This window comes from Marmota marmota, unplaced genomic scaffold, assembly GCF_001458135.2.
Source record: "Marmota marmota marmota unplaced genomic scaffold, marMar, whole genome shotgun sequence".
Classification (NCBI taxonomy): Eukaryota; Metazoa; Chordata; class Mammalia; order Rodentia; family Sciuridae; genus Marmota; species Marmota marmota.
In genome coordinates, this window is record NW_025999896.1 from 4455671 (window position 1) to 4474831 (window position 19161).

Consider the following 19161-nt stretch of genomic DNA (forward strand, 5'->3'; position numbering starts at 1 on the left):
TGATCTGATCATGACATGTGACTATCACTCTGTACCCCACAAAGACGTACAATTGTTATGTATCAATTAAGAATAGAAACATATATTAAGAAGAGCAATAGCTGTAATTTCTATGGGGAGATAAGTTTGGAAGGTTTATTAATTGAAAGTTGAGGGGGTTTAGTGGAAAATAAGTCCTGAATTTTAGGTTCTAGTCTGATTCCAGCCATCATTAGTTATAGTCTTGGGCATATCACTTCTTCACAGAAATATGAAATAGGAGAAGCTTGCTGTGTTATAAGGTATTTGGAGTATTAAGGTGGCTAATTGAAACACTATAGGTATTGGAAGCTCTAAACAACGGTTCTCAATCTTGAAAATACATCAGAACCACCCGGAAGGTCTCTTAAGCAGAGATCTCAGGTCTTAGTCCCATAGTTTCTGATTTGGTACATCTGGATGGGTCAAAGAATTTGCATTTCTAAGAATTTCCCCAGTGGGGCTGTGGGACTGAGGACCACATTTTGAGAATCATTGCTGTCAACCATACAGTCTGCATCTCAAAAGGATGAATATGAGGAAACGAGCTGTCCCTACTGCATGCTCCCTTCTCACCCTGAGGAGAGACTATAGTTTTAAAAAAAATTTCTTTAGACTGAGGATATATAGCCAAATTACTGTGCTCAGGAATTAGTTGGATGAGTTCTTTCCTGCTTTCATGTAGTTTTGTTATCCATTTGAAGTATACGAGCATACATTTATTTCTGCTTTCAGTTTTAGTTTTTTTTCTCTTTATTGATTTTACTTTTTGAACCTTTAGAATACTGATTTGATTCTAAGAACCAAACCATTACCAAAAGCTTTGTGTTCTCAGAGAAGTGTTCCTCCTTTCTCTATTCTCCCACATCATCTCTATCTCCCCTCCACTCCCTGGAGATGGCAAGTTTCATTCATTTTTTGCTTATCTTCTCTATATTTATCTTTGCAAAAATAAGCAGATGCCTATTTATAATCATTCCTGTACATTTCCTTATCTCCTCCTTTTTTTACACAAGAGGCCAGCATGCTATACTGTATGCCTGTTTGGACTTGGGTTTTTTCCATTCACTTGTATATCCTGGAAATCATTCCAAATCAATTGAGAGATATCACTCTCATTTTACTTTTTTCCATTGGCATAATATTCCATGAACCAATATATCATAGTTTGGCCACAGGTCATTTATACTATTTTACAATTACAAATGGTGTATCACTAAATAATTGTGTACTTTGTATTGTTGGAGATCTATTTTCCAGGTGAATGTCTAGAAGTATGAATGCTAACTCAAAGGGTGAATGCATATATAGTCTTGTTAGATATGGCCAAATTTCCATCCATAAGGAATTTTACCCTTTTGCATCACCATTATCAGTACATGAGAGCTTCTCCAACAGAGCCAATCGAAGGTACATGCACATGGTTTTGTTACTAAGAAGCAAGTACTAAGGAGAGAGTATTTCCTTTAGCAGTGGCTCTTCTTTTCTTTTTATTATTTCCTACAGATTGAAAAGTTTCTAAAGTAGCCGAGACATGAAGGAGTTGAAATATGAATCGTATCAGCCTTTAGTTTTGTAACTATATTTTCACTAATTCTGTGTATAGAAGGGATCAGATCACTGCCACCCTTTGTACGTCTGTAGTACACAAGGTACTCATTTTTGAAATATTTTGATTTATTTCTCACTGGTTTGAGTAAATTTTTGAGTAGCTCCCCCTTGTACCCTAAGAGTTGAAGTACAGTAGAATAATTCTCCACTCCTACATCTGTGAGTCTATGTGTTTCATACATTAGTGATGGAACAATTAGATTTAGAGGTCATAGGTCACAGTAATTTCCTCTCAATCCCTACAGACATTGCTGTGCTATTCTCTATTACAGAGCAATCCCTGAGGCCTACCTACTTTTATTTTTTTTTAACCTTTTGAGTCAGTCAGTCTTTCTCTCTGGATCCCGATGGAAATCAAAATTCAAAATAAAATTTTAAAATTTGTATTTGCTTAGGTACTTACTTTATTTTTTGAACTCCCCCATCACTTGATGAGGATTTTCCCCTCTCTAAAAACTAGAGTCTTTGTTATCTTTAAAAATGTTTTCTTCTACTGAGTTTTAAATTCATATTTCTATTCAATTATCTGACTATCTTTGCCTCGGGCTCATCAAATTTCCATCACATATTCTGTTTTCTTTGTGCTGGAGACATTACCTTCTCTTTAGTCACGCTCTTACCCCAGTCCTCTTCCTTGGCATTTATTCTTCAACACTTTCTCAAGTTTGTCTAACACCCTGGTTTTCTTGTGCCAATCCAGCCCCTTCGTATTATCCACACTGTTATAAACCGAGCTGTGCTGCTGATAGATTTTTTTTCCTTTATTTCTCAACCAACTCATCTTTCACCTTGTATTTTATAGAGTTCATACTGATTTCATTGAACTGAAAGCAAAACAAACCAATATTTCTTTCAAAATTATTTGTTTCGCTTAAACTTTAAAAAAAATACATGTTCTTTTATTTAATTTCTCGAGTCTTGTTTTCTCCTTCTTTTCTGTTTCATGATATTTTCCTAAGTCCCATGAGGGTTGCTTTTTTAAAGTCCCTTATTTTTGTTCTTGGATAAATAAAGGCCCAGCCTATCAAGGTGTCCATCCTAAATAAGTGTGGGGGCATCTTCTTCTGGTACCCTCACAGTTCCCCGGAATACTCTTAGATTTTTCCCTCTCATCTCATAGGCTGGAGAGTTGGATGTTGTAAATTTAGCATTGTAATTCCACAAACCAGCAGACTGAGGGCGCTTTGCATCTTTTCAAGAAGCTCTTTTAGAAGGCGGCTTTTCTGTTTGTTCTCCCCCCACCCCTTCATCCTGCCATCTTCTTTACTTCCGAACCACAGTGTGGCTGTGTTCATCCTCCTTCCCCGCACACTGCCCTGAGCATCACTGTGAAGGACTTTTCTACCACGAGATACCACTCCTGGGAGCAGCCTAGCAGGGCCAGGCTTTCTGCTTGATGTGAACATGCTTGCTCTTGCTTTGCACCCTCCTGGTTTTTGTTTGCTGAACTAAAGAGATTCCAACAATGGTACAGCTTCTTTCAAGGTCACCCCTGCTCTTGACCCTCCATATTTGCTCTCTTCTGCCAGACTATCCCCTGCTCATGCCCTGTTTCACAATTGTGTCTCCCTAGAATGAAAGCTAACAAATCAAACATCGTATGCTCTCTAAACTGGTCCTACCTTTAGCAGATCAAGTAGGAATCAATCAAACCATGCAGTTCCATCAGTTTGTAGCTAGTGCACTATTCCCAATGGTTTTATATTCCTTTGGCCACTTCTATCCAATTCATTTAATTCCCATCTTCCCCTCTCCATCTTTCCCACAAATATCCTTCTAAATGCTTGGTGTTTACCGTTCTGTTTTTTTGTAAGGGTTGCCATATGGCTGGCTTCTGGAAAACTTTAATAAGCTGCTTCTGGACACATTCTCCAATATTTTGGCACGGTTTCCTTTCATAGGTTCAGCGTCACCTTTCCAAACTTTTTGACAACATGGCCAAGATGCAATTCCAGCTAGATGCCAGTGAGAACCCAACCAAGACAAGTCTTGGCATGTACAGCAAAGAAGAGGAGTACGTGGCCTTCAGTGAGCCCTGTGACTGCAGTGGGCAGGTAATGAGATATAGTTCTTTCCCCTCCTGTGCCTTTGTCATGCATCAGTATTCAAATATGGTTAGCATCAACTCTGGGGAAGCTGGCCTTGGGCCAGAGCTTCTGTCTGTGCCCTGGGACAGCCAGCTTGAACTGACATTGGAGCAGCCTCTAGTGCCCGGCTGTCCTCTCTTTGGGAAGGACACATGACAGCATTCATATTGTTTTCTTAACTAAAGACCTGTGGTGAGAGGAATAAAATGCACATAAACAATTCTGTGAGTCAACCAGAAAAAGATTCAAGGATGGTTAGCTGCACCACAAGGTGTTAGCATGGCGACCCTGTAGCAGCCCACAGGGGACTCTGGAACCTGACACCTTCCCCTGGAGAAAGTGTCCTTTGAAATCACCCACTTTCCTGAGATGTTCCGTCTCTGCACAAACACACCTCAGAGTCACTTCCCCTCACAGTCCTAGGAGAGCCAGCTACCACCCTGTTCAGGAACTCCTACTGCACCTCCAAATTTTCCACACACAATTGAGGCACATAAAGCCCAAGTCTATTCTGTCCTAAACCTCTTTCCCATCCATCAACACCACTAAAGTTGTAAATCCTGCCTTGTTCATTATCCTAATTGATCCAGCACAGCATTGCTCCTGAGGGTTCTAATCTAGTGCAGAATAACCCCTGCTGGGAGTGGGGTCTTTTGTAAGATTCCAACCTTTATCAACATGTATTTTGGAAAGCAATTCTAGTACCAGAAAATAATTTGAAATTTCAGTTAACTGGGGATGGCCAGCAGTCCTGAGGTTTAATTTAGAATGTGTTCTTTTTGTAGACCCTGAAAATAGTTAGTGGGGACATACATTCCTGGTGTATAACTCCATACTCAGTATGGACAAGTCCTTGAGAATCCACTTAACTAAATCTGGCCCAAACCAGATTTGAATTTCCTTGTGTGAACTCTAGGGAGTAGTCCCTGACCCCTGTAACCTGTTTCATTGTCCTGTGTGTTCCCAACGAGCACATCTACCTAGTTTTCATTTATCACCAGCTCAGGCTACACAACCCAATGTGTCTCTATGCCTTCTGATAGGGCTTTGGGGTCATATACCATGCCTGGGCTGAATTCTCTTCACTCCCCGCCTAAGCTAGGTGAAGAAAACCTGTAGTACTGATCAAAGCTTTTTAGATTCACAGTTTCTAACCCAGAGTTCTTCCTCCAGGTAGAAATATGGTTGAACCACGTGCTCGCTCACATGAAAGCAACTGTTAGGCACCAGATGACAGAAGGAGTAACTGCCTATGAGGAAAAACCAAGGGAGCATTGGCTATTTGACTACCCGGCTCAGGTATTCATAATGAGACCTAAGGGATGGTATTACTTAAGCTTACCCTCGTCCCACTCAGGGGATGGAAATCGGGTTTCCCCTGAGAAATAAAAGGTTGGAAAAATAGAATGACCAAAAAAACACAGGACACAGAAAATAATTTCAAAAAGCAGGCGCAGAACAGGCAAGCCGATCATTCGGATCGAGCTCGTATACTATGGCAAAATGGAGCCTGTGCCTGCTTTATTTATATCAGGGGACATCAAAGACTTTCGATAGAATGTTCTTCTCCCAAAAAGGTTAAAGGTGGGCTGTCCAGTTCCCAGTGGGTTACGCCCATTGAAGAGAGATCTTCCTAGCAGAGCAAAGATAAAGGTCATGTGCCTTGGATCATCTATTGCATGGGAGAACCACAGATAGTTCCCAAGGTTAAATCTAAAATCTCCCTGGCTTCATACCATGAGAAGATCCTCATGTGGTTTTCACGGATGGCTCCCCGCAACTTACTACCACAAGAGTCCCTATTTCACAAAATGAATCACTCCCATCAGGATTCCTCATGGCAGAATTGCTGATCGGAATCTTGAGACAAGAAAATATGTTGCCTTCTACTCTTGCCATAAATACCATCTAGAACAATGTCTCCCACGCCAAGTGGAAGTACAGATGAGCAGTTTTTCTCAGTTTTCTACCATGAATACTCAAAATGTTGCATTTTCCATATAAAAGCAAATGAAAAATATCGATTTGAACCCCCTTTCCCACTTATTTATGTTTAATCTCTGAAAAAAAATGCAAATCCTACTGACTATACTGAATTTTGCTATTATTCATCATTGCCTTTAAAAAGTAGCCATTATAAAATTATATGTTTTCTAAACTTAAAGATGTAGTGAGAGTCTTCTGGAAAAGCAAATATGAGCACAGATGATAGCAGTGGCCTACTAAATTTGAATCCTCTGACCGTAAGCGGATCCAGAAGAACCAAGTAAATACTGAGTGTCACTGAGATGCTCAGTCAGCAAGTTGTTATCCTCTCCAGCTTGGGAAAAATGCTATCTCCAGGAAGTAGAAATGGAATGATCTGTTTCTAGAAGCCACTGGCATTGACCAAACTCTGGTTATTGTCAAACAAATGATACATTTTTTTCAGGAGCAAAAAGTGCCATCCCTGCTTGTGTTATAATCATTTCACGTACCCAAGGGTTTAGAGCAGATGGTTCACTTAGTCATTGCTGGTGGAAGAGGGTGGGAAGGGGCCTCTATCACCCACACAATTACATTCTGAGCCCTGGCTGTCTTATAAGTGGGCTGGTTGGAAATAACACTGGTAACAGCTTTACCAACCACTCTGATGTCACAGGTTGCCCTGACCTGTACTCAAATATGGTGGACAACAGAGGTGGGCATTGCATTTGCCAGACTGGAGGAAGGTTATGAGAATGCCATGAAGGAATATTACAAGAAGCAAGTGGCCCAGCTCAAAACTCTCATCACCATGCTGATTGGCCAGCTCTCCAAGGGGGACCGGCAAAAGATCATGACCATATGCACCATTGATGTGCATGCCCGGGACGTGGTGGCCAAGATGATTGCTCAAAAGGTAGGTCTAAAATGTCCAGGGGTGTTCCTCTGTGTGGGCAACTGTACCAAGGGAGCAGCTCACACGTGGCTAAAATATAGGGTCTTGGGGTCTGCACACCAACTGGGTAAGGATCATGGTAGCTCCTTCTACCTTTTAGAACATCCAGCAAAACAGTGTGTGGATGTTCCTCTACTCAAGATGGTTTGACTTACACTTTGTTCTAACTTTACAATGGTGCAAAAGTTATATGCATTCACTGGAAACTGTACTATCAGTATAGGAGTCAACGAATCACATGAGATTTAACACTGTATTATAAAATAGGTTTTATGTTAAATGCTTCTGCCCAACTGTAAATGTTTTGAGAAGTTTAAGGTAGATTAGGCTAAGCTATGGTATTCAGTAGGTAGGGCATGTTAAGTGCAATTTCAATATTGCTGTTATTTATCAGGCCAAAATATCATCCTAAATCAAGGAACACCTGAAATTTGACAGCTTGTGTTTTCTATGCTGTGATGGTCAGAGCATGCCACACTCTTGAGTGACAGCACGCAAGCCATCCAAGGACTCATGAATTCTGATACCAGGGAGCTACCTGCTACCTGTTGAATGCTGTGGTTCACCCAACTGCTTTGGTACTCTTTCTTTAGGTGGACAATGCCCAGGCTTTCCTCTGGTTGTCTCAGCTACGCCACCGTTGGGATGATGAGGCCAAACACTGCTTTGCCAACATCTGTGATGCCCAGTTTCTATATTCCTATGAATACCTGGGAAATACACCTCGCCTAGTGATCACGCCTTTGACTGACAGGTAAGCATCACAAACAGCCCTACTGCTATTGGGTTTAGGCTATTCAGTGGGTGTTTAGGGTCAAGGTCACCATCACTTGCTATTACTCACAGAATTGGAAGGGGAGAACGAGAACGTGACTCATCAAAGCAGATGCAAAATAAAACTGAAAGGAAATGGGGCAGAATCTTCCTTGGAACAAACTTGAGTCATGACTTTCTGAGGAGTTATACGTACCTAGGTTAGACCACCAGCTCTAACATATACCAGCTGTTTAACCATGAAAATATTAAATATTTTCCTTGTATGCAAAATATTAAATATTTGGTTTCCTCGTATGCAAAACAGAGGTAGTAACTCACGTCTCACATGATTTTGGTAATAATGAAAGAGGAATACTTATGGAGAATTTAACATATAATAAGGGCTCAGTGATTTAAGCCCTATTATTCTCTTATCAATCAGTTGATCAATCAACCGCCACATTTACTTAGTGCCGCTCACTCTGAGAATACAGAAATATAAGCAACGTAGTTCCGATCATTAGGTGCTTATAACTTTTTAGGGAGACCTATTTTCTCTCATTCATATGAATTCATACCTGAATGAATTCTGCCAGACACTGAACTAGTCACTGGTAATACTAAGATGACTAAAATGGTCCTTGCTCTTAAATTCCTTCTCGTGGGGGGGGGAATAATGCATATTAAATGAAAATTTAAGTAGCACAAGGGAGAAAAGTACAAATCCATGGGAAAAAATAGGGCACAAAGCTCTATGCTACAGATTACCAAACACACGGTACAGGGGTGAGCCCTCAGAGCCCAGAGGGGAGAAGAAGACTGAAAAGGTATCTGATCAGGACCTTGAAGGATGCGTTGGATTCCAGTAGGAGGTTGTAAGGTTGCTTCCAGTGTGTCTCTAACATTGTATGGAGAGGGGTTGATGTGCTCCTTTTTCTATCAAGAGGATCTGTAGCTTTTGCTAATTGTTAAAACAGATCTACCAAAGTTAAAGAGCTACTAATAAGCATTCCTGGAAAATGGAAGGTTGTAGGCAGTCATGGAAATGGGAAAACTCAGGGTGTGTTTCTAAGAGAGGAATATAGAATTCTTGACTCTGAGAAGCTAGTCGGCCATTGCAGTCAGACTATAGAATATCAGTTATGATAAACTATTGAAATTTTTTTATCAGAGGAGCAAAAGAAGGAAACCTGTGCTTTATGAAAATACATCTGTCAGCAAGGGCTAGGGCAAAGGAGAAAGAAGGAAGGGCAATAATGTCGTGAGAAGTGACACTTAAATTCTTCTAAGATTTCTGTAAATTCTGCTAAAAGTTCATACCCTTTCCCCATGACACCATTAAACACTAAGTCTCATCTCGTTCAGAAAGAGTGATATATCTGCATGACTGGCTCACTAAAGCAAATGACTTTTATGTAATGAAGAGATTGTCATGAATTGCAGAGGTTAAAGTTGCAGGATAGAATCTATGTCATCTTTCTCTTAATTTTTTCTCTCTCCTGTGTTAAGTCATATCATCTGGTTTGTGGCCAAATCCTCAAACACATTTCCAAATATCTGATGCAAATTTCCAAATCAGTTAAATTCTAATCACTGTTCATTGAATGAATAACACATGAGAAACCCAACATCATCCCTGGACGAGGTTATCCTGGTCACCAGCCCCAGTGGGTTTTTTTTGTTTTTTTTTTTTTTTGTTTTTTTTTAACTCATTTTCTTGCCCAAGTCTGAAAGGCCTCTTCTGCCCAGAATTCCACTCAAATCATTCCCCCTTTACAATAATCTTTTGTGTGAACTCTGAGAGCATCTCCTGTTCATCTTTCTCTTCCACTGGTGACGCCTCACACTTTCTTCTTCTCTCAGTTCTGAGAGGTCTTCCCTGACCACTCTTAGTTTCTAAAAGACAGTCTCCCGCACCTACAAACACACACACACACACACAGAGCAGATAACCCTGAGGGCATCTCCTGTTCATCTTCTCCCTCACTTTCTGAAATGACCTTTCTTGCTTGCTAGCTGTCTGCACTCCTCTCTGTGACTAGGAACCTTTGTCCCCATGTGCAAGATCACCCAGTACCAAGTCGGTGTTGAATTACTATTTTTCAACTGAATGAATGATGGTTGAATATTGAAAACCTCCAACATAAGAAGAGACTGGATCAAGAAAGGCCAGTTGACTCAGGGTAGGGCTCTGCTCAGGACCCTTGCAGATCTCTCTGCAGGTGGGATGGTAAAGGCAGCTGCAAAATCTGGGAGGTCTGTCGTCTGAAAGATTTCACCTGGTTTGCTTGGGCCCAGCTAGTTGGAGGGGCTCTGCCGGTGTGAGTTGAAGGAAAAGTTTTCCCACTTTTAGCTTCACTCAGACTGGACTCTCGAATGTCTTTGGCTTTATGGTGATTCTCAGCAAGACTTCTGTCACTAGCAGAGAGGAAATCTGGCACAGTCTTTTTGCAAGGAATTTTTTTTTTTTTTGCCTGTTTTGGAATATGAGCTAATTTGTTTGAAAATTTATATCACTTGAAACAGAAATAATGAAGCCATGATATATTTGAGCAACTTGATTCATGTCTATCCCCCCACTGTAGACTATATAACTCCATGATAACATTGACTTTGATTCCCTCTCTGCTCTACTCTCAGGACCTAGCACTGTGCCAGCACATCAAAAACATTCAAGATGTATTTTCTGAGCAAATGCAAGGAAATGATTTCTCTCTCAGCTTCCCTGTGCCATCCAGAATATTTCCTTCTTTCCCACTGACCTATCAGACATTATAATTCCAAATGATAAAAAGTACAATTCTCTTTTGTTTCCCCGGGTCTTTGCACCTGCCTGAGAGTTGAAGAAGATAATTGCTTCTTTTGGATTTAGAGGTCTCTAATATGCTTATGCTGAATGCCTTACAGAGGGAAAGGGTAAAGTTTTGACAATGAATTATTTCTAAAATAGGGATTTATCACCTCTTCTGTGAAATGAAGCAAATAAAAAATTGAAAGGAAGGTTTGCTGCAAAGAATGGCGAATACTATATAGACCTTGACCTTGTTGGGCCCATTAGGTACCTTTCTGACAAAATACTACGTAGTTGAATATTTATATGGTAAATTCCATTTTCTCATTGACTTCTATTATTATCTCAAGAAATGTTTTACCCAGAAAAAAAAAAAAGAAAAGAAAAGAAAATTGGCCTCCACATAAAAAATCACATTTTAAAGAGCATTCAACCTTTACTGGGGTGTAGCGTAAGTACATTTAATTCCCTCCTGCCAGAAGAATTAATCAAATGGACAATTGATCTGTACAACCTTTGCACATTCATTAAAAGCACACCCGTAGTACAGTACATCTGGCTGATTATGCCTGTTTCTTTGGAATTTCCCACTGCCTGGATGGGACTTGAATATATAAGTAGGTACCATGGCTCAGCCATTGTCACAGGACTTTGGCACAACCCTAAGTTGAAGAAATAAATGGAAATGTTTTTCCAGGCTGAACAAAAGCAATTCTCATAAGTAGTTTCTTAGCCTTTGGATGATCTCCTTCCCCCTTCTCCCCTTCCTTCACCTTCACACACAAATGCCCCCTTTCTATTCTGTGTTAAGTACTGTTTTAATCAACTGTGTACTAATTTGGAGTGCCTCTTAATTTCTCAGGAACTACTACACATAGGTGAGACATAATTGATGTCAAAGTCTTTGAAGGTGGTTTGCTGGACAAGGGCATAACTTGCAAAACCATACACTTTCTTTTGAAGTTTTTCTCTGATATTTTTATTAGAGAAAAATCTGGAAAATTTAGTAACCTGTAACAAAGAACATAAAAGTCACCCAGAGATAATCCTTGTTAATATTTAGTCTATTATCTTCTACAGGTAGATTTTAAAAGATTAAATTAAGGTTATATGCTGCGTATAAAATAGCTAGATTGCTTGTTTTACTGAGCACTATATTTTGTGCATTCTCTAACTATCCTTCTAAAACACTGAAATGCTGAATTATAGTTTATCTGCAAGTACCCCATACCTTATGTAGAATAACCATATTATGGGTATTTAAGTTATTTCTAAGCATTTACTATTAAAGCATGAAATCATGTGTAAATTTTTGGCCAAAATTTATTATTATTTCCCCAGGATAGAGTTCAAGAAGCAAGACAATTAGATGATACATACTTACAAATTTTTCCTGAAAAATAATGTTTTATGAAACTATGGACTTTCATAAAGCTGTTCTTACCGGTGGATTATGAAAGTATTGAGTGAGCAATATCTTAAACAGCATTAAATATTACTGTAGACATTTTAATTAATTTTATTAGTCAAAATTATGTCTTGTTTGGATTTAGGTGACCTTAATTACAGGATTCAGAAGCACGTGTTTATTGACTATTAGATTTTCTACTCGGTGTATGTATTATTACTATCATTGCTCACTTTTCTCTGTTTTTATGATTACTTTTATGCTGAGAAAGTCCCTATTCATCTAAAGATAAATTTAATATTCATCTACATTTTATTCTAGTTCACTCTACCTTTTTCATTCAATCTTTTTTAATTCTTTGAAAAACTTTTTGACTGTCAAGTAAAATGAATCAACTTTTTTATCAAAACGTTTTCAGTTACAAGTAATAGAGGTTCAACTCAAGCCAACATAAATAGAAAAGAGTTATCTCACCTCCTTAGGAGATATGTCCAGCTTGCTAAGGCATGACCAGCTCCAGGCTCTGAGCAGGGAGATATCAGAGCTTGAACTCTTATGGGTGTTCGGCATTCTGTCTGTCCATACACCACTGGTGGGCGCTTGCATGGTTTCTAGTTGGAATCATTATAAACAGTACTGCCATGAACCTTTTCATGCAGGTCTTTGTGTGGATATGTTTTTGTTTCTCTTGGATGGGAAAGTATTGGGTTCTATGTACGTTTGTGTTTAACTTTCTGAGAAATTGTCACACTGTCTCCCAAAGGGGATGGTTCCTTTCACATTTGCTCTGGTGACATGCAAGGGTTCCCATTGCTCCACTCCTTGATGACATTTATTACTGTCAAATTTATTGTAGCCATTCTGGTGGATGTGAATGGTTCTCATTTAGGTTTGACTTGCATTTTCTTAGTGACTAGTGACAAGCACTTTTCACATGCTTATTGGACATTGGTGTAATGTCCATTTATATCTATTGTCCATTATTTGATGGTCTTTTGTCTTCTTACTGAGTTTTGAGAATTCCCTGTGTACACTGGATATAATACATATGTGTTTGTAACTACTGAATCCTAGTCTATGGCTTATCTTTTCATTTTCTTAATAGCATCTTTTGAAGTACAAAAGTTCTGAATTTGACAAGCTACAATTTATCCATTTTTATTTAATGGCAATGCTTTTGGTGCTGTATCTAAAAAAGGTGAGCCTAACTTTATTACATTTTTAACATTTTTTCACCTGTATATTGAAAAACAATGATTTTTTGTGTATTTATTTTCTATTCTGCACATTTTACTATACACTACAAATTCTAAGAATTTTCCTCTTGATTCTCTTGGGTTTTCTAAGTCACTTCTAGAATTCCTGATCATATTTAAGACACCCAAGTATTTCAGAGCATAGTCATAACTACTTGAGCTTAGTGACTAGGCATGCTGTTATTCTAAAGTGATCATATGTGGGACATTCGAGAAATTCCTCTCAGTTCTTTCTGTCACATTTTGAGAAAGTCACTTATGAGGTAGTGTAAGCAGAAAATATAATCACTGGTTGAAAGGATCTTATAACCAAATGATATATGTAATATATCCTAGAATTGGGAACAATTATTCTGTCTGTCCATGCACCACTGGTGGACGCTTAGATTGTTTCTAGTTGGGGTCATTATAAATAGTACTGCCATGAACATTTCCATGAAAGTCTTTGTGTGGATGTGGAACAAGAAAAATTTTTAAAGTCAAATATTAAAATGTTATAAAAGGAATAGACTAGGCTTTGCTTGACACTAAGGACTTTTTTTTTCTATTAATGCTGTTTGTCATAATGAACTTGCAATCTACTAAAATCTCTGGGTCATGTTCATGTGAACTGCCTTCTAATCATATCTCCCTCCCCTTCTCTATACATTCAAGTGTTTGGAAGGTTATTTTGCATTGCCCATTTTAAATTTGATTTTGTTGAGTCTAGCTCATCATTTTGAATTGTAAAACTATTCAGAAATTTGGTCCATCTTCTATCTAGTTCTAGCTAGTCAATTATTTCTTTTTCTCTTTTTGTGATATTGGGAATTAAACCCAGAGTCTTGTATATGCTAGGCAAATGCTCCACCACTGGGTTATATCTCCAGGCTGAATATTTGCTAATTCGAGTTGTCATCAAAGATATCAAACATCAGGAAGAATCTGAGTCCGGGGTATGTCACTGGAGGCTTCTCTTCAGGTAGATATTTTTGTATCACATTCATTCCTCAGTTATGATTATTGAACCATGTGGTAGTCATAATTCCAAGACTGACCCTCAATGTCTCTAATTCTTGTAAAACTCCCTCGTATTTGAATGTGGGTGAAAGTCGTGTCTTTGGTGATATCATTTTCATGATCGTGTTTGTAATAAGGTGCTTTCCACTGCTGTAACAGAAATATCTGAGGAAAAAAAATCAAAGGAGGAAAAGTTCACTGGGGCTGACACTTTCAGAGGTTTACATTCATGATTACTTGGCCCTATAGTAACAACAAAAAAAAATGATGTACTGTGGCAGCATAGTACATCATGGCAGAGTGCATGGAGAAGGCCTATCTACCTCATGGAGGCCAGAGAGTATATATATATATATAGAGAGAGGAAGTGACCAATATCCTGTTCAAGGACACAACCCCAGTGACCTGACTTCCTTCCACTGGCCCTACCCCTTTAAAAGCAGCACCACAACTTCCCGGCAGCCCCACAAGGTGGAGACCAAGTCTTTCCCTCATGAGCCTTTGGAGGACATTTAAAAACCCAAACCATAACCTACGGTAAAAAGGAAATTATTCAGATGGACCTAATATAAGGTCATGTGAGCTCTTAAAAGCAGAGCTTTGTTTTGGTAAAAACAAAAGAGAAAGTCACAATAATCTGAAGCCTAAGGAGAATTTGACATCCCATTGCCAATTGTGAAGGGACCATGACAAGGAAGGTATAATGGACTCTGGGAGCTGAGAGATCCCCTGGCTAACAGCAACCAACAGGGCCTCAGTTCCACAACCAGTAAGAAAGTGAATTCTGCCAAGCACCTGAATGAGCTTGGAAGCAGATCTCCTTAGATACTAGCCCAGCCCAGCTGACACCTTGATTTTGGTCTCATGAGCCCCTAAGCAGAGAACCCAACTGGACTTCTGACCCACAGAACTGTGACATAATACATGGGTGTCGTTTTAAACCACTAAGTGTGTGGTAGTTCGTTACACAGCAATAGAAAATTAATACAGACAACCCTGACTCCACCAATTCGAAGATTATCCAGACAAAATTTTTGTGATAGCAACAGCTCTTCATATTCAAAATCAATACACAGAATATTTGATATTTTCTTTATCTGCAAGTTGAACAACTGTATAAAAAAGAGAGAGGAAAAAACTATATTTCAATTATTTGTTACCTCAAAAAATAACACCGCTAAAATTTCTACCTTTCAAGTTACTTTTTTTAAAATTTTTTTTTAGTTGAAGACACACACGATGACTTTATTTGATTTATTTATTTTTATGTGGTGCTGAGGATCAAACCCAGTGCCTCACATGTGGTAGGCAAGTGCTGTACCACTGAGCTACAACCCCAGCCCCCTTTCAAGTTACCTTTAAATCTCTTGTCCATCTTAAACTTTTAAGACCCTGGTGGGGCAGATAAGACTAGAACTCGTAAAAGTCATTTTCCCAGAGAAAACAAGACTACTTTAGCTCAATGTTAGGAAGACCTTTCAAACAATTGGAATTGGCCCATTGTGGAAGGGACTGCTGTAAAAAAAAATAATAATAATGAAATTAAATATGCCAGAAGAAAAGGTCACATGTGATGGACCTATATTAACCCACTTTCCATTGCTACAACAAAATACATATAAAGGAAAGGGATTTATTTGGTTCATGGTTTGGGGGGATGGAAGTCCAACATTGGGTGACCCTGTCTGTTTAGTCTATGATGAAGACCTTGTGGCTGATGGCATCACAAAATGGCAGACCTACGTGCAGAGATAACATGGTGAGATAGGAATCCCGAGAGCAAGGAGGAGATGGTGTTGCTCCTTTTGTAATAATTCACTTCTGCAAAAACTCTGGGAGACCAGCCTTAATCTCTTTCAAAGGCACACCAATGACCTAGCCACCTTCCAGGAGGCCCCGCCTTTTAACCAATGACCTAGCCACCTTCCAGTAGGCCCCGCCTTTTAAATCTTCTACTACCTCTTAATACCACCACACTGGGTACTAAGCTTCCAGGACACAAACTTTTGGAAAGACAAACCACATCCAAACCATAGCAGGACCCTGATGACACTTTTTTTTTTTAACCCAAAACTTTTTTAGTAATTTGGCTAGACACAGCATAATGGAAGCAAGGTTGGAAGTCATTCTGCCTGATTTGAGTCCTTGCCTTAAAAGGCTATAGCATCAACTCCCAACCCACACTAAGAAGCAGGAGCAGATTGAAGGAGCTGACTTGGGTATTTAAAGGAATGGACTCTTTAATAGACTACAGAGGGTTTCCTAAAGCAGGGATGTGTCTGAAGATAGCAGAGGGATATAAAGGCTCCTCTCTTTTCTTTGTGTCTTACAAAGCTTTGTGTTAGATGCAGTGTTTCTAGTTTAATTCCTAGGTCCTTGATCTAATTTGAGTTGAATTTTGTGCATGGTGAGAGATAGGGCTTTGATTTCATTTTGTTACATGTGGATTTCAAATTTTCCCAGCACCATTTGTTGAAAAGGCTATCTTTTCTCCAATGTATGTTTTTGGTGCCTTTCTCTAATATAAGATAATTGTAGTTATGTGGGTTAGTCTCTGTGTCCTCTATTCTATACCATTGATCTACAAGTCTATTTTGGTGCCAATATCATGCTGTTTTTGTTACTGTTTTTCTGGAGTATAGTTTAAGGTCTGGTATAGTGATGTCACCTGCTTCACTCTTCTTGTTAAGGATTGCTTTAGCTATTCTGGGTCTCTTATTTTTCCAGGTGAATTTCATGACTGCTTTTTCTATTTCTATGAGAAATGTCATTGGAATTTTGTTTGGAATTGCATTAAATCTGTATAGTGCTTTTGGTAGTATGGTCATTTTGACAATATTAATTCTGCCTATCCAAGAGCAAGGTAGATCTTTCCATCTTCTAAGGTCTTCTTTAATTTCTTTGTTTAGCGTTCTGTAGTTCTCATTGTAGAGATCTTTCTCCTCTTTTGTTAAGTCGATTTCCAAGTATTTTATTTTATTTAATGCTATTGTAAATGGGGTAGTTTTCCTCATTTTCCTTTCAGAGGATTTGTCACTGATATACAGAAATGCCTTTTATTCCAAATCTCTGTCATGTGGGATTAGGCCCCAAGCTCCTCAATAAGACTCCTATAGCACAAGAATTAATTTCAAGAATCAATAAATGGAATGGATTCAAACTAAAAAGCTTCTTCTCAGTAAAAGAAACAATCGGTGAAGTGAATAGAGAGCCTACTAATTGGGAACAAATTCTTAGCACACACACATCATATAAAGCTCTAATCTCTAGAAAATATATAAAGAACTCAAAAATCTCAACACCAAAAAAACAAATAACTCAATCAATAAACGGGCCAAGGAACTTGACAGACACTTCTCAGAAGAAGATATATAATCAATCAACAAACATATGAAAAAAATGTTCAACATCTCTAGTGACTAGAGAAATGCAAATCAAAACTACTCTAAGATTTCATCTCACTCCAGTCAGAATTGCAGCTATTATGAATACAAACAACAATAAGTGTTGGTTTGGATGTGGGGAAAAAGGCACACTCATATATTGCTAGTGGGACTGCAAATTGGTACAGCCAACATGGAAAGCAGTATGGAGATTCCTTGAAAAATTGGGAATGGAACCACCATTTGACCCAGCTATCCCTCTCCTTGGTCTATACTCAAAGGACTTAAAAACATCATACTACAGGGACACTGTCTCGACCCCTCGCCGGCAAGGGAAAACACGACACAGGATTCTTCTTTCAGCAGTTTATTCAGGCCTTGAGTCATGTATCATCTTCTAGCGCCCGCCGCTCGACACACCCAAGCACAGCTTAATAAAGCCCCTCGCATCCCAATCCTAAGCCGCCACGTGGATCTCTCTCATAGGGTGGAAAGGGATTGCGCGCCAACTCTCCATAAAAGGAGTTGTTTATCACAGGCCACAGTGGAAGCCGGCGCCATCTTCTAATGGCGGCCACGGTCTATAAGAATGGCTTACCACAGGACACAGCCACATCAATGTTTATAGCTGCACAATTCACAATAGCTAAACTGTGGAACCAACCTAGATGCCCTTCAGTAGATGAATGGATAAAAAAAATGTGGCATATATACACAACGGAATTTTACTCAGCATTAAAAGAGAATAAAAACATGGCTTTCGCAGGTAGATGAATGAAGCTGGAGAATATAATGCTAGGTGAAGTTAGCCAATCCCCAAAACCAATTGCTGAATGATTTCTCTGATTTAAGGATGCTGATCCACAATATGCTGTGGGGGTAGGGTGGGAGGATTAAATGAACTCTAGATAGGACAAAGGGGAAAAGGGGAGGGAGGGGGCATAGGGGTAGGAAAGATGGTGGAATGTGATGGTCATCATTACTCTAAGTACATATAAGAAGACAAGAAGGGTGTGACTCTATTTTGTGTACAACCAGAGATATGAAAAATTATGCTCTATATGTGTACTTTGAATTGTAATGCATTATGCTGTCATATATAACAAATCAAAAAAAAAAAAAAAAACATAAATGATGGTATCCAGGGGGAAAAAAAGAATTTTGTGTTAAAACCCTACTCGTCTTCTCTTAGTTAGTAGGACTCATTAGACAGCCCAGTTTCTCTCCCTGAGCCTCAGTCCACTCATCTGTAAAATATGAGAATTGGATTAATCCACTTAGGAAATCTGTCTCAGATCATGAGTTTTATTGTCATTGGGGGAGAAATAATATTTTGACATTTCCCCCACAGTGCTCCTGGAGATAACCAGAAACTCACTAGATGCTCAAAACAAGAGTGCATCTAGTCCCAAAGATTTCTTTCAAAGATTCTTAAGTTTTTCTATGAAAATTCTATTTGGTAAAACCTTTTAGATTTCCAAATTTCTTGTGTTCCCTGTGCCTCTGGAAAAGGGAGACATGGGATGGTGCTTTAGATGCAGAGAAGGCATCTGTGGGGGACAGAAAGTAGGGGAGAGTGAAGATGGTGAGGTGAGTCCTAGGGGGATTAGGACTCTGCTCCTTCAGGCCTTTCCCTCTGAAGGATATAGGGCTACAGTGGCTCTGGAATCCAGAGAGGTGGATAGTATGGGCCAATCTGGAGCCAGAAACTCAAGAGTCCCGAAGGCTGTACGTAGGACCATGAAGATCCAGCCATGAATGTTTAAGAGGAGAAAAAAGTAATTGAATGGTAACAGTGGTCTGTTGCAGTCCAGCTGCAGCAAAATAACCAGGGGGGTGACGAACAACTTGTGTAGATTGATACAGCAGGAGTAGGAGCCGTTTATTGTAGGACAACAGAGGTATTTATACATTTTTCACAGCTTATCTTAA

General features: G+C 39.2%; 1 protein-coding gene across 4 annotated transcripts in view; it reads left to right on the forward strand.

Annotated features, from left to right (window-relative positions):
* The window catches only part of Dnah9 (dynein axonemal heavy chain 9), a 334407-nt gene that overhangs the window by 89650 nt on the left and 225596 nt on the right, over positions 1–19161 (forward strand). For all 4 annotated transcript variants that reach the window (XR_007345608.1, XM_048798092.1, XM_015504497.2 and 1 more), the window contains exons 23-26: positions 3531–3683; positions 4890–5015; positions 6358–6597; positions 7230–7390. Coding sequence is in view for 3 of the 4 variants with exons in the window: in XM_048798092.1 (XP_048654049.1) it covers positions 3531–3683; positions 4890–5015; positions 6358–6597; positions 7230–7390 (680 nt within the window). In the remaining variant the exon portion in view is untranslated. The remainder of the gene's footprint in view (positions 1–3530; positions 3684–4889; positions 5016–6357; positions 6598–7229; positions 7391–19161) is intronic.